The sequence below is a fragment of the Athene noctua genome, chromosome 2 (assembly GCF_965140245.1).
Source record: "Athene noctua chromosome 2, bAthNoc1.hap1.1, whole genome shotgun sequence".
NCBI classification, from domain to species: Eukaryota; Metazoa; Chordata; class Aves; order Strigiformes; family Strigidae; genus Athene; species Athene noctua.
The window spans coordinates 65,493,536-65,508,856 of record NC_134038.1 but is presented as its reverse complement, the minus strand read 5'-3'; the positions used below and the strand labels follow the sequence as shown (position 1 = coordinate 65,508,856).

At 40.6% G+C, this 15,321-nt stretch overlaps 1 protein-coding gene across 6 annotated transcripts in view; it reads right to left on the bottom strand.

Annotated features, from left to right (window-relative positions):
- Positions 1-13,753, bottom strand: part of ZNF236 (zinc finger protein 236) — a 91,452-nt gene extending 77,699 nt beyond the window's left edge. For 4 of the 6 annotated variants that reach the window (XM_074899320.1, XM_074899321.1, XM_074899325.1 and 1 more), the window contains exons 1-3: positions 13,495-13,753; positions 1,963-2,105; positions 563-727 (exon numbers count right to left, since the gene is read on the bottom strand). In XM_074899320.1, coding sequence (XP_074755421.1) covers positions 563-727; positions 1,963-2,105; positions 13,495-13,555 — 369 coding nt within the window. In that variant the 5' untranslated portion in view covers positions 13,556-13,753. Of the gene's footprint in view, positions 1-562; positions 728-1,962; positions 2,106-5,064; positions 5,115-6,177; positions 6,326-13,494 lie in introns of those variants that run through there. The other 2 variants (XM_074899323.1, XM_074899324.1) reach the window with 2 other exon arrangements.
- Between the last annotated feature and the right edge of the window lie 1,568 nt (positions 13,754-15,321).

Below are 15,321 nucleotides of genomic sequence, written 5' to 3'. Positions count from 1 at the left end.
ACAGAAGGAAGAATTATATGATTGACAGGTTGGTATTTCAGGCAGTACAATCAACTCTGGCAACTGAAGCAACACAGTAATGACTGTAAAGTGTCATATTACTATGACTTAACTGTTTGCTAAGAATTTAACCAATATCTTATAAAAATGGAACATGAAATTTTCAGAGGGAAAGGAACAGTAAGTCCTCTCAAGAGAAAAGAACCACTCAAAAGAAGAGGTGGGAGTTCTAGATAAGGGAACAGCTTCATGATGCAAGAAATAGATGGTGAGAGTGCCTCACCATGCCATCACCATGTATTACATGTTGGTTTATCTTCAAAATAACATTATTTGCAAATAACTAATTAGTTAGTAAAGACAGGATGGGAATGCTTGCTTATGTCCAGTGTATTAATTTCTGCTACTGTTATTAAAATAAACACCCCACTAGAAGCTTTATATTTCTTCTGAATGAGACCATTTATTCAATCCTCCAATCTAAGGCATATAGGTAAGGGATTAAGTACAAACCTTATGACACGTCTTTTCAAAATTTAAATTATGAGGTTTAATTAATTACCTCTTCTTTCTCATGCAGCATTATATGAGCTTTCAGACTGGCTACTCTGGAGAATTTCTTGTTGCACACAGGACACGTAGGATCTTCACCATTGTGAGTACATTTATGAAGTGTCAAGTTGAATTCAACATTAAATGACATCGGACACTGGTCACATCGGTGAGGCTGTTTGTTAAAAACACAAAAATAAAGACAAAATTGAATCTTCCCAGAAGTTACATATACCCTAAGTGACATATAGATATAACCATACAAATCAAAATGTTTTAAACAAAAAAAGAGCAATTCAAGTACCTACATACGATAAAGATCCTTAATAATACTAGTCAATTATTTTATCTTCTTTGCATCTCACTACTGAAAATACAAATACAGCATTTCAGGAGCATATGGTGAAAGAAGACAGGGGAACTGAAGAAAGCAGAGACTCAAAATTGAGACTGTCCAAGGAGAGAAAAATGAGCAAGAGACAGAAATAAATTTTTCTATAACTGAGATCATGAACTCGCCTAAAAGCTAAATTAATAATCGAACCAGCAAAGAGTTTAGTTTATGCTAGGATTGATTGCTCTTCAGTTGGCATCTGCACAATCAATTTTCAATTCTAAGTGTACCTTCAGTTTACACAAGTGTGCAACAGCATGGTTTTAACAATACCATCTTTTATAAATCACCTTTACAATGTTGAAACTTGTGTAAGTAATTCTTTGCATACGTGAATTACCATGTCAAAGTCCTACATTTTGTAAAAATTAATCTGTGTCTACAGCTACCTCAAACAGCAATGAACTTATTGTTCCATCACATGTAGTTTTAGCTTTCTGAAATAGAAAGCAAGGAACAGAAATTAAATGCTTCAGATTACAGATTAAACCTGTGGCAAAAGCTTAATTTAAAAAGTCAGTCCAGTTGTAATCACATATCTGTATTTTTCTCGTTCTTTCCCAGATTTGATTTGCAAGCAGGTAGAGTCATGACTAATACATAAATACTAATTAGGTTTCTTGACATTATTGAAAAGACACTAGCGGGTCCAGTTAATCAACATAAGCATTATTTTTTCATTATTGCTAATGTGTAGAAACAGTTTGCAAATTCCATTAAAAGAAACCCACACATTTTCTCATCTACCTGAATATTTTACAAATCAAAGAAAATGGCTAAAATTAAAACGTACTGAACTGGAAACAACAATCTAACTAAATGGCATCAAAGTAAGGTCCTATCTCAAAAGGAAACATGAAAGAGAAACGTCATAAAACTCTGAGATCCCCCAGTAGTAATTATTAGTGATGTGATTAAAAAAAAACCCTGAAAATTGTGTTAGCTTTACTTGTCAGTGTATGAAAATAACAATGTACACTGGTATTTTGTAAGTTTTTATCTACTAAAATTCATACCTTATCATTTTGCTCATGATCCCTCATATGGCGCTGGAACTGGGTCTCTTTTGGAAAAGACAGCAAACAGATCTCACACTTATGGAAGTTAGGTACTTGGTAGGGAAAATTACTGTTCTCTATATTCGGTGTCAGAACATCATCTACAAAACAGTCATCGAAACATCTGTTAAGTCACATTTAATTTACTTATAATTTATTGTAAAGATCAGAATTCTTTGAAGCAGGAACTATTAAAACTCCCGTAAGATTTTGACTTATACAAGATTTGAGCTTCACTGGATCTTTAAGATCTTCAGGGATAAACATTACTGCTTCCATTGACACAGGATCCAAGAAATCCATCCCTCTAACTGCCGATCACTATAAATAATCACCTTTTCCTAGTAATTTGAAAATAAATTCTTTCTGTGCTTCATAATCACCCATCAAATTTGCAAAAAAATAAAATGCTGCCAAATACACTAGGTATGAGTCAAGATACTGTCAGGGGTTACTTTTAATATTACATCACGTGTTTCTAAAAAAACCTTTTTCATATGACATACTCAGCAGTTCTGACTATACAGGTTTACTGTCCACCTCTTCTCCTTCCTCTTTTTTTTTTTTTCTTGAAGAAAAATTTAGCCATCATTTCTTACTTCTACTTCTGGCAATGCAAAACCTTTATCAGCTACCTTCACAGTTGTAAAACCAACACCAACATCTCGAATAGCTGAGATATGCAGTAAACTGCAAGTCAAACTGTGTACACATGCAATCAATGGAGAAAAAGAAATTTTTTTGATAGACCTAGTCTAAGCCCATACAGTTTTCTTGTTTTTAACTCCCACAGTCACGCAACTTTTGACATACAAGCTGAAAGCTTCTATATCCTTTTCCTCAAACGGCTGAAGTCAGTCCTATTAATATTTTCCTTATTATCTTAAATATTTATCATTATTATCTTAAATATTATCCATTTTAAACTTGAGAAGATACTATATTACTAAGGAATTTATCCTTATTTAAGAAAAAAATTATAAATTCCTTACTAATACAGTATCTTCTCAAACTTTAAGAAAAGCAATTGGCAGGAGGGGTTAAAATATCTAAGAACATTCAGAGTAGTATTAATAAAACAACAATAAAAAGCAACTGACTCATGCTGCAGATTAAGGACACTAAAGAGAAAAAAAAAACAACATAGAACTCAGTTTCAAAAATTGTCACAACTCAACAAAGTGCATCAACATAATGCAACGGGATGCAAAAAAGAGGGACAGTGTCCCTTAAGTGTCCTTGTGATAAATATACCTGAGTAGAATAAAGGACACAAAATCATTTCCTATAGATACTGGCATGAGAAGGAAAAGAGAGGAGAAAAAAAAAAATCTACTATAGTACTTGGACTATATGAAAACTTAATGCAAGAAGCCTTCATTTCCCCTAGTAAAAGGCGTAATTGTTCAACCCCATGAAGGCCTGACCTCTCACTTTAAATTGACAACTGAAAAATGATCTAATCTATGACTTCAGAAAGGCCTTTAAACCTTCTCCATTAACCAAAGAGATTATTATCTTTAAACATTCACTCTCAAGATCAAAGACACCGGACAACATACAAAAACAATGCCCAAGTAATTGAAGAAGCAAAACTCTAATTTTGAAATAATCCAAGGTGCTAACTTCTCTACCATTTGAAACACAGAAAAAAGCAACATGCTCACTAGTGTCTGAATAATATTACTAAGCGACTTAAATTTTAGGTCAATAACATTTCTATATATAATTTTTATCAAAATGTGTATCCTATCTGTATCAACCACAATACTGATTAATCTACATGCTATTTATTCTAGAATTCAAAAAGGACTTTATATGTTAATGAAAATTTAAATATCTTTGTGATGTTTCAACAAAAATTGGTAAGTGTATGAAATCATACCACCTGATGCAGAGATATACTGGAAGAAGATATTTCAGCTATTCTTTAAGAAGGAAATGATCACCACTAAAATAAACATAAAAGGGTAACAAAAGCATAATCTTAAACTATTTCACAGGAAAGAGCAGAGAAACAGCCTAAACTTCGGCAAATGAGTTGAGCACATCGCACCCTGTATGAGGAGTTTCTCAAGACTCATGAGTGATTATAAATCCTAAAATGCCTGCAAGCCTTTCCACCTTCCTAACGGCCCTCAGACCCCAAGGAAGAAGAAACGGATGGCATGCATTTAGAAAATTTGTGGCTTATGTCTGTATCATCTTAAGCATTGCTCTTTCAAAGAAAACCTTTGTAACTCCTTGCAAAGCCAAATCTTATGCTGTACAGGCAAGCTTCAAGAAGGCTGCTCGGCAGAGGACTTTTACTGCAGAAACACATCTAAAGGCCTTTAAGGATAAGGCACAGCAGATCAATTCAGGCTAGATTCTAGAAATCTTTGAAGGCTCCACTACTGGAAGATCAGGCTGAAAACTGCTCTGAGTACTTACAGCCGGTACGAATAGAAAAACAGTCCAGTTTGGATTTAAAAGAACCCTGAAAATTCAGTTGCTTCACTCAAAGGGCGGGATTGAGGTCTAACACAAATTAAAATTAAAGCACAAATTCATTTATTCATTAACACTGTGTCTGAACTAGCAAAAGGGAAAAATTAGACTATGGTAACCTTTTTTCACTTATATTCTCACTAAAATACAATTTGGTCCTCTATTACCAGCCAAATACTGGGTGATACTGAGAGTTGCATGGCTCACTTTTATTAAAGATGCAGGAAGTGACTTTCTATTTTATTTTTCCAGTAGTGACAAGGAGAGATTATTCAGAATAATATCTTTATTGAAATCAAGCAATTGGCTAACAGAAAGGACAAAACTTTTATATTGTGTTTAGAATTGAGAAAACAGAAAATATATTGTCCATTTAAAAAGTAACAAGCAAGTGAGCTGTATTTTAACTTTTCAGGCAGCTGTCAGACTCAAAGTATGACTTGGATCTGTCTTCATTTCAGTTAAAAATAAGTTTAACAAAGTTTTTTGTTAGAAGAATTAATAACCAGATGACACTATTTACACTGATACCTCTATATCATAGCAAGTCAAAGTAATAACCTACATTACCATATTTCCAGGAAATCAGCAATAAAACCCAGTTGTGCAATCATCTTTCCCTGTATCGGAGAAAAAACACTTTCAGACACATCGGCTTGGATCATGAAACAAGCCAAACACCGCAAAATACTGAATCGAGCTTAAAGGCCAGTATTTTTGAATACCAAAAGCACGCAGATGATGCCAATTCAAGAAGTTGGCAGTGGGGTATGGATCCTGTACTTTTAAATTAACAAACTTCTCAGTGCTTTAAAAAAAAAAAAAAAAAAAAAACAAAACAAAACAAAACAAAAAACCCACAACTCTAAACACTCCTTGCATACCAAAGGGAAACAAAACAAAAATACTGACATACATGACATAGCATTTGATGGTCACCATTCATTATTTATCAGATTAGCAACCCTATCATAAATAGCTAATATGGTGCCTATGCTCACAGAAAAATATAAATACTAGGTACACAGATTAAGCAAAGTATTTGTCAGATATACTCTGTCCAGATGAAAACACAGGTCTGCTGTCTGTTAATAAACTAACAGAATGCCATTCAAGTCAACAACACAGAATTAGAAGTTTGAGTTTTAGTTAGAGAAGACATTAACTGACTAAGCATATCACATCAAGAAAATCACATGAAAAACTGGCATGCTCTTACTAGAGAGAACTACATTCACAAACACACAAAGAGAGAAAACAGAATGACTATTAGAGTAACAATTCCTCTGAAAAGTGATTCTTTCAAGTCTGCACACTACAAAAAATTATAAACCTCACTGAACAGCTGCAAGTTTAAAACACTGCCATTTATTAATATTAACTGCATGAAAACAGTGCAAAAAGCCTGCTTTTTTTTTTTTCTATTTGCATGTTTGTCTCATTGCAACACAAATCAACCCTATTCCATCACAGCTTGAGAGAGACAGTCAAGTATCAATACAATTAAACTACACAGGGAGCACTTAGCTTATTATGCAACTGTCAAACATATGTTTTGTCTGTATTCTTACACTTTGTCCAAAGTGCCCCAAAATATCAGATTCAGATTTGCAAAGTACCTATCAGTGATAATAAACTTTCAGTTTAAAGATAGACTGATTTAAACACTCTCCATGTTACAACCTTTAAGTTCTTTTCAAATTAATTGTCCCTCACGAGCAGCAGCAACCAAGCTTCAGGTCAACTTAGCTACAGATTTCTGTGATTCGGCCTTCATGAAAACTTGACCTCGGGAGTTGAGTCAGCAAGCAGGTGCTCTCTGCGAGAAGCCACTGATGACAACTCAATGTGGAAGGAGGAAGACAGAATTAGAGCACCCCCAACCATTCCTTCCTTCCTTATGTAAGCAGCACTGTGCCTGACGGCAGCCTGCAGTCCTCTCCGCAAGGCGCAGATGGACTCATTCAGCTGTGAATGCAGCACAGCCGTATTGGATCTCTAATAGCCTACTCGCACCCGACTGAGAGGACGCTGCGAATACAACACTGAAGCTTGCAGAATTCATGGATGAAAACTTGTCAGATGAAGTTAAATGGCAGCTGGCAAGTCCAGGGACAAAAGGGTCTGACCCTATCAAGACGTATTTACTAATTTATGGGTGGAAAGAAAGTGGTAGGACAAGAGAACAAAACAGGGATGGCAATGTTGACATTTCCTCATACTACACTTGAAGTCAAGAACATAAATGATAATGAATCCTTGAAACACTTTGCTTAGTTCTGCAATCATAAAAGAATCAGGTTGGTTTAAACCTAGCTCAGCACTCAAACAAAAACAACAGTGAGAGAAGCAGGAGAAAAAAATCAACTCTCAAGTCCAGCATATCGGACCAAAATCCAGAAATCAAACAAGATTCGCTCATATAAGACAAGGTAGTTTTATTACGCTTTGGTCAATGCTCAGTCTGGAATTTAAACCAATCCAAACACTTAGCTTGCAGGAGTACACTACCGGGATGGATGTCCAGGTGCCAGTTGCTCAGCATTTGCCAACACAAAGCAGCTGCACTCCTTTCAGGACCACAGATGACTCCAGAAGTTGCCCAGCTACACTGATGCACTGCAGGCATCGGAGAAGCCTGACAACACACAGAATTAATAGCTCCACTGTAGCTGGTTAGATGCTAAAATAGATTGTACTGGCTCTGGCTGGGATGGAGTTAACTTTCTTCATTACAGCCTGTGTGGTGCCATGTTTTAAATTTGTGGCTAAAACAATGCTGATAACACACCAATGTTTTAGCTATTGCTGCACAGCACTTCTCCGGCATGAAGGCCTTCTCTGTTTCTCACAATGAGTAGGCGGAGGGTGGGAGAGAGTTTGGAGGGAACAGCTGACACACATTAACCAAAAGGATATTCTGTGCTGTACAACATGGTGCTCAGCAATACAAACCTGGAGGTAGTCCCCCCAACGTAGTCTTTGCTCAGGGACTGACAGAGCATCACTCTGCTTGTGAGAGGTGGTGAATGTTTGCCTTTGCATCACTTGGTTGGGGTTTTTGGTTGGTTGGGGTTTGGGTGGGCTTTTTAAATGTTTTTCTTCAGTTACTAAACGGTCTTCATCTCAACCCACAAGCTTTTTCTTGCTTTTGCGATTCCAGTTCCTTCTCCCACTCTACTGCAGGAGGAAAGCAAGTGGCCGGAGGGTGCTTACTTGCTGGTCAACCCATCATATAGATATACCACCCACATCATCTTTATCTACACAGATAACTGAAAACTAGCATTTCCTTAACCAACTCCGATATATCGATATTTACCCTATTTTCAGATGAGTCTGTCTATTGCTAAATACTCCGAAACAGGAGTTACACTTTTTTTGACAACTGCATATGAATATATCAAGCTAGCCTTTTTCAGCTGTTTGTTTTTACATGATTTGCATGTCTCATGCTTGAGACCTTGACCCTCATCTATGCCCACCCACTATACCGTTAAGAGAAACTTCAGAATTAACTGATTTGCTACATGATCTTCCCTCTCCCCAAGAGCGAACACAATCCAACTACAGCAGAAAAACCCCAAAGAAAAAGACATGAGAGGCCTCAAACAAATTTAATTATATTTGGAAGCACTTAACGCATAGGAATGAATGAGGTATGAAGGTATGAGCGCAACTGCAATAGGGAATAAAACAACGAGGACCCGCCAATTGGCAGAAAGCTATGGAGAAGGGACAGAACAAGGGCTGAAGTTATCACACAGCCAGAACTGTAAACACCAGTTATTTAACTGCATAGATTACTGGGGAAAACGCATAGAAGTATTTCAAACATAAGGAAGAACTAATGTGGAATTAAAAGCACACCAGCATAATCCACCTTCTTCTCGTTGAGACCCAACACATCTCTCATACATAAACTTAAGATTCTGTTACTGCAGAACAGTGAGATGACCAGAAGTATCACTATTAAAGCCTAAAGATTATCCTTTTCTAAGGCTAATGTTTGAGCAGTTGTCCCTCCTGTGTGTTTTAAAAATGAATTACCTATACCTATCATATATAAAAGATATAACCCACATCACAGAAGCAGTACCACAATCTCTTAATTCTTGTCTACACAACATCACTTACCTATTCTTCTCTTGTCAGTTGGAGGTCACCAACATAAAATCCTAGTGCACTACTACTAAAATAATCTACATAATATAAATTCAGGGAAGACTTAACCAGTGAGTTCAAACTGCATTTTTTTTCAAGAATACAAAATTGGAATGTAAAGCCTCAGAACTGACTCTTCCCTAATTCAATACATCTGCACCCTAACTGATGCTGGGGGACTGACAGCCAGCAAACAAATACAAACAGCTCTGCAGAGGCAAACTTAAAGCTACAGTGCCTTCTCTGTGTTTCTTATCTTTGTGTATTTAATGTTTACCACTCTTCATATATGAATTCTGGCCCTCTGAAGGCACAAAATACTCTTTTTTTTTAACGCTCTCATAAAGGAATTCAGTTTAAACTTGTGTAAAAGTAGCCTTTGGGTTTAAATATTGGACATACATTCTAGGCTTAAAACAGCTCCAGTACAGCCAGCAAATATTTCACTTTGCTCTTCAAAGAATTCCTCTTCTGCTATTTGAAAATGATGACAGTCATTAAAGTCAAAACTGCTCATTTCATATTGCTGCTATTCTAACAGTGATAAGCAGCACTTGTACAAATAGAAAGGACCTTCACTATGGAGAAGGAAAATTTAGGGGAAGACGACAGAGAGCGCAAAACACTAACAGAATCCTCAAACTCCTTCTCATACACCTGAAGTAACAACAAAAATAGTAAAACAGTGAGTATCAACTCATGGTAACAACTACATATTTTATTGGGACAAAATGGAATCTCTCACCAATTAGCAGAAAGAACCAGCAGCAAAGTCTCAAGTTTTCACAGGACCTACAGAAAACCTTTATCCACTACAGCAGCTCGTGAAATAGCCATAAGCATGCAAAATGTTGCTCTGGATCCATAACAAACACATCTTTAAACGCTGTATTTTCATTAGCTATCTAACTGAACAGTAAAAGCCTGGTATTTCTTTTAATTCCACCTTAATAGCAACTCTTCATGGGTAAATTCTAAACAAAACAAAGAGTTAATTAAGATTTTTCAAAATAACAGCCTTACAATATGAGGCCTACCATATTTTTAAAAACTTTTCTCAAAGCAAAATCGTACCACACCTTCTGAAACACTTGCGTTTCAAGGCTTTTTCTTTTAGATTTTTAGGCATTTCTCCCAAGCTCTACAAATATTTAAAATTATCATCTTCTAATATGCCAATATCTTAAAGAAACCATTAAAATAATACTTTAAGTCAGTCAGTAAAATTAAAATCAGAGTTTAACAGTTTGAGGGATTATTACAAGCAAGTATGGCCAAGATATGCAAGCTTAAATCAGAGAAATACATTCAGAATGAGGCATGAGAAAACATATACCAATATAAATATAACACCATAAATGTTCCCCTGTGTGTTTTCTTTGTGCTGCCTTAGCTGCACAATAGCACTGGAAATCACTTTCCAGTGTCTTACAGAGACTCCCAAGGGAACAGAGTCAACAGACTACAGAAAATTCACATGGCCTAAAACTCTTGACAGTTGAAACGTTGTAATGTGGGTTACTCAGAATCACAGCAGGCACCCTGGAAACTCTGAGGCCACACACATAATAATTCTCTTTTAACTTCCTTCTCAGGTTAGAGGCAGTCACAAGAACCTGTGCAAATGTGTTATTAGTGCGTTAACACCAATTATGTGTTACAAGATGCTTCTGCTTTTCCTTCTTTAAAAACATCCGCATGGAGTAGCACTTTTTCTAATGCATTCTTCTTGTTTCATGTATATTCAAGGTCTCATCCTGAAATTTTCAGAATGGCATGAGCCAAGGACCCGCTGCACCTCTGTAAAAGGATTTGCTATACAATCATTGCTGAGCAGCCAGAGCAAGAATCAAGGAGCAGCAAAATCCCGTATCACAGAAGATTAGCTCTTTTCAGCTTCTTGAGAATCGTACCCTATAGTTCTGCCACCTCAGAGGAGAATCACAGAATGGTTAAGGTTGGAAGGGACCTCTGGATGTCATCTTGTCCAACCCCTCTGCTCAAGCAGGGCCACCTAGAGCCAGTTGCCCGGTATTGCATATAGATGAGTTTTGAGTATCTCTATGGAAGGAGACTCCACAACTTCCTTGTGTAAACAATGCCAGCACTCAGTCACCCTCACAGTAAAAAAGTGTTTTCCTTTTGCTCAGACAGAACGTCCTGTGTTTCAGTTCATGCCCAAAGGGATCAACTTGTACAGTTCAATGAAGTTTAAAAAAAAAAAATAAAAAATCACAATCCAAGTTTTTGGGAAAACTCTACCAATGCAAAAAAAAAAAAACATTCTAGAATTCAGGTTTTTATCTAACATGTTTAATTTTCCTAGAATAAAGAACATGTTCTAGTATTTGACATGCATGGTAGTTAAAGAAGTCTAAGGAAGCTGCACAACAAAACATTACTGATTCACCTTTATTTTCTTTCAAAGCTGTATTACCATAAGCATACAGACTGTACAACCACAGAGAGCAACACTTCTCTTCCACGAAAGACAAGCATACCAGAGTTGTAGGAATTCTGAAGGTCAGACTAAACATTAACAACACCTAAAAACATACAGTTTCCTAAGTAAAAGATATGAATTTTATTTCTGTAAATAGCTATTTTCTAAATAAAATTCCTCCTGCTAAAAGTGAAGCCTAAGGAGCTCACAGTCAAAGTCTGTCAGGCTGTATCTGAATGGGACAAACAGCCAAATGTCCTGAGAACATAAATTTCCAGGATTCAAGCTGTCCTGCTCAGCCAGAACTTCTCCATTCATGACCTTTTAGTCACATACAAGGGTAGAAAAAAGGTGACACTTGTCAACACTGACTTTGCAGTTTTCCCAAACTGCTGAAATCTCGAGGACTGAAGACTCCAGAACCCACAATATTTGCCTATACAGGGCAGGGCCCTCGCAACTGCAGACTACAGAAGTCTCTGAATCCCTCTAGTAGCCCAAGACCCTGTAATTCTAAACTGCTGTCTAAAATCAAACTACCTCTATGAAACAGTTTCATTAATAAATTAGAAAATTTCTTTTTAAAAAATTAAATACATGAAAAACACAAAACATGATCAAACTCACAGTAAGTACTGTCAGCCAAACCTCTTACCATAGGAAGGATCTAAGATCAAGATCCAACTACAAGCAAAAGGGATACAGCTATTAGGCACTTTTTCTGGACAGTTTGTCTCAGTCTTGATCTTTTTCTCATTCATACATCGTGCCATTATTACATGCACGTGATACAAGTGTCTCCTTGCAGGAACTACTAGAGAATTAAGTAGACATGTTAGTTAAAATAAACCTTTAAAAAAGCATCAGCTTCCAAAACTAATAGCCAATAGCCCTTCTTTATATACTTATTAGTGTTCAAAAGCTGAGATCAATGGCTCCACCAAAAAAAAAAAAAAAGAGTAAAAACTTCTGGTAGGAACCTGTGGCCCAATTGCCTTTCTATACTAGAGAAAGCTTTTTACCCAACTTCCCAACACTCAGGTAACAGCACAGCATCATTCTTTTTTCCTGACAGCATGCTTCAATTCTACAAAAAGTATTCTACAGAAGGCTCACCTACACACTCCTCTTGAAGAGCCGCAGCTCATCTGCAAGCATTCAGAAAAAGACGTTCTAAATATATACTGAAAATATCAATTAGTTGTCTTTTCATTACTTAAATAACCATGGTATTTTCACGTTTTATGAAATCTCTCCCTATCTTATCTAGAAAAAATTTTTTTAAATCTACTGCTACATGCTTGTGCTAAAAGAGAAGTCACTGACAAGGGTTTCAGGTCGACTCGAAATGCAGTATTTGTGCAGATTGTAGGCTTTATTCAGATACTGCTCACAGATCCTCAGTGACATCAGCAGAAATGAACTACACAAAAGAGCTATAAAACTCACTAGCTAAAAATTGCTGTCAAAAAACCTCAAGCCCATCAAACCAATCCTGCCCTGAAGTATCCTCTAGCCAGCGACAACGCTAAACGCAAGTAAAAATTCAAAAACTGAAGCATGAGCCAGATTAATATATGCTTGGGAATTTTTTTTTTTTAACATATATTCACAAAGAAAACAACAACAAACGTGTTTCACAACTCCTCAAAAAAAAGGAAGACCTCCTTCTTGTAATCAGACAGATGGAAGAGTTGAATCTGTTTTTCACCCGTTTATCATCCTTTATTCGAAGCTCTTATTAATTTGGCCCTGGGGGAGGGGAGGCAGTGCGAGGGGAAGAAAAAGAGCGGCGGAAGGACCGGGGATCCCTCCTGCGCCGGCTGCCGCAAGCCCACCCGGGCTCTTCTCCGGCCCTCACCAGCTCCAGCCAGCCCGGCGCCGGCATCTGCCCTCGCAGCGCCCGCACCGCGGCCGGAGGCGCGCCGGGAGGAACAGGAAGGCAAGGCCGCTGCCCTGGGCCGAGAAACGCTTCTCCGCCGGCAGCCTCACCGCCGCCCCACGACGGGGCCGCAAGCGAAGGCAACGGCCGCGCCGCCGCCGGCTCCCCTGGGCGGGTGAGAGGCCATTACAGCCGCCGCTCCCCGAGAGGGAGGCGACAGGCTGCTGGCGGGCGGCAGGGCCTGACGCGCCGGTCCGGCTCCCCCCGCCGCTGCCGCCGCCGCGCCGTGTGGGGCGGCGGGCGCTGCCGGCTCGGTATCATTCCGCAGGGCCGGGCCAGGCTCCCTCCCCTCCCCTCCGCCCTCTCGCCTATACACTCGCACAATAGACCCGGCCTTCCTCCCCCATATCCGGGGACTATATGCGGAGCCCGCGGAGGCTTTTCGCCTTCTCGCGGCTCCCGCGCTTCCACCCCCGGGCGCGGATCGCGCTCGCCCGGCCGCGCTGTTTACCTGACTCGGTGCCGGCCTCGCTAGTCTCCCTGCTGGGTTTGGGAGGCCGCCCCCTCGGCATGGCTGCCCCCTCCCTCCCCTCCCCTCCCCCTCCCGCCCCACGCGCACACACACACACACTTGGCAACGGCGGAGGAAGCGGCGGTTGGTGAAGGGGAACGAGGGGGCGGGAACGAGAGCGCCAACCCGGCCCTACACACGGGCCGCCGGGGACGCGGCGGGAGCGGGACGGGACGGGACGGAGGCTGGCGCAGGCGCACACGGGCCCGCGGTGCGGTGCGGGGCTGGGGGGGGCGGCGGCGGCGGCGGAGGAGAAGGGCGAGCGGGGAAGAGGCGAACTCACGGCAAGGCCGGGCGGCGCAGGCGCAGTGAGCGCGGGGGGGGGGGCAGCGCGGCGGAGTGGAAGAGGTCGCGGAGGGGCGGTGGCGGGGGGCTGGGTGCGCATGCGCGGGCGGCGGATGAGGGGCGCGCCCGGGCCGGCGGGGAGGGCCCGGCCATGCGGGGAGGGCCGCGCATGCGCGGTGGGCGGCGGAGGGGCCGGCTCAGGAGGGAGTGATGCGCTGGGCCTTGGCGGAGCGGGGCAGTGCCCAGCTTTTTTGGTGCCCTCGGCCCCTCCGACCGTGCGAAGCGGTGTGGTGGGTCTGCGTGCGCGTCGCTCCAGCAGGACGGCTGAAGTTTCCCTTTCAGAGCCCAGGAACAGGCGGGGCGGCCTCAGGCCGGTCTCGGCCAAAGCGGCGGCGGCGCCGTTCCCGCGGGGCGATCGTTCTCTGCCTCTTCTCCTCCTACGCCCTCCGTGAATCCCGGTTTGAGCCCGAGAGGTGCATAACGTGTGCAGGGCGGACGTGGGGCTCACCCCGGCCTCGGAAAGGGGTTTGCCTCCAGCACGCAGCCCGGTCAGGGCTGGCGGGTTTTGCTGCCTGAGCACCGACCGGTGTGTGACCTTCCTGAGCCACCTACGGCGGGGAGTGCGGTGGGGTGTGTCATGGATCATTTAATAGCGGTTTGGGGATATCATAAGCCATAATACTTTATTCTGTCACCTGTAACTTGTGTGTGGTGGAAGTGAGCCCTCTGAAAAGGTGTCAGTGAAGATGGAGGTGTTTTATTGATAGCTTGTTCCAGTGCTTTGCGGCTTTCACTGCCTCCAAAGGCACTGCTGTGTCATCTTTGAATTCATACGGCTTCAGCTTCTAAAATGAGATTTTTATTACACCTCTTTCTTGCTAAATAAAAACGACTTGCAATGAGAAACACTTGCTTTTGATTAATCTTTTTTCATTATTGCAATAGTTTGACCTATTTTAAGATTCCAGACCTTTCTACATTTTCTTTCTGTGCCTTTTAATTTTTAAATACCCTTTCAAAATACGTGTATTTCTATATGAAGGGAACTGCTATGAGAATACAGTGATCAAACTATCTTTTTTTCTTTTGTCTTTCACCCAAAGCTTGATCCATAGCCCACTTGCTAAACCAGGTTGCAGCTGCTTAGTTGCTCAACTATTAAAATGCTGAAGTTCTCTCTGCTTTCCAGGATATCCATTTTTCCCTCACCCCATCCCATACGGGTAGCACCTGGCCGGTTTCTTTATTTCAAACCATATATAGTGTTTCAGTAGCCTGTATTGAAACGCATTTAGTACGATGTAGGCTTAGTTAAGGAAGCTGGATGACCCTGTCCTCATTTATTACTTTAATGTCACTTTATGTAGTCTCTGCAAATAGCATTAAGCCGGTACTTCAGGTCACTGATCAAAACAGTAGGACAGGCTGGGTACTGATACCTGTAAGCTATAGTAGCAGAACATTAGTTAATAGTTTTCTCGT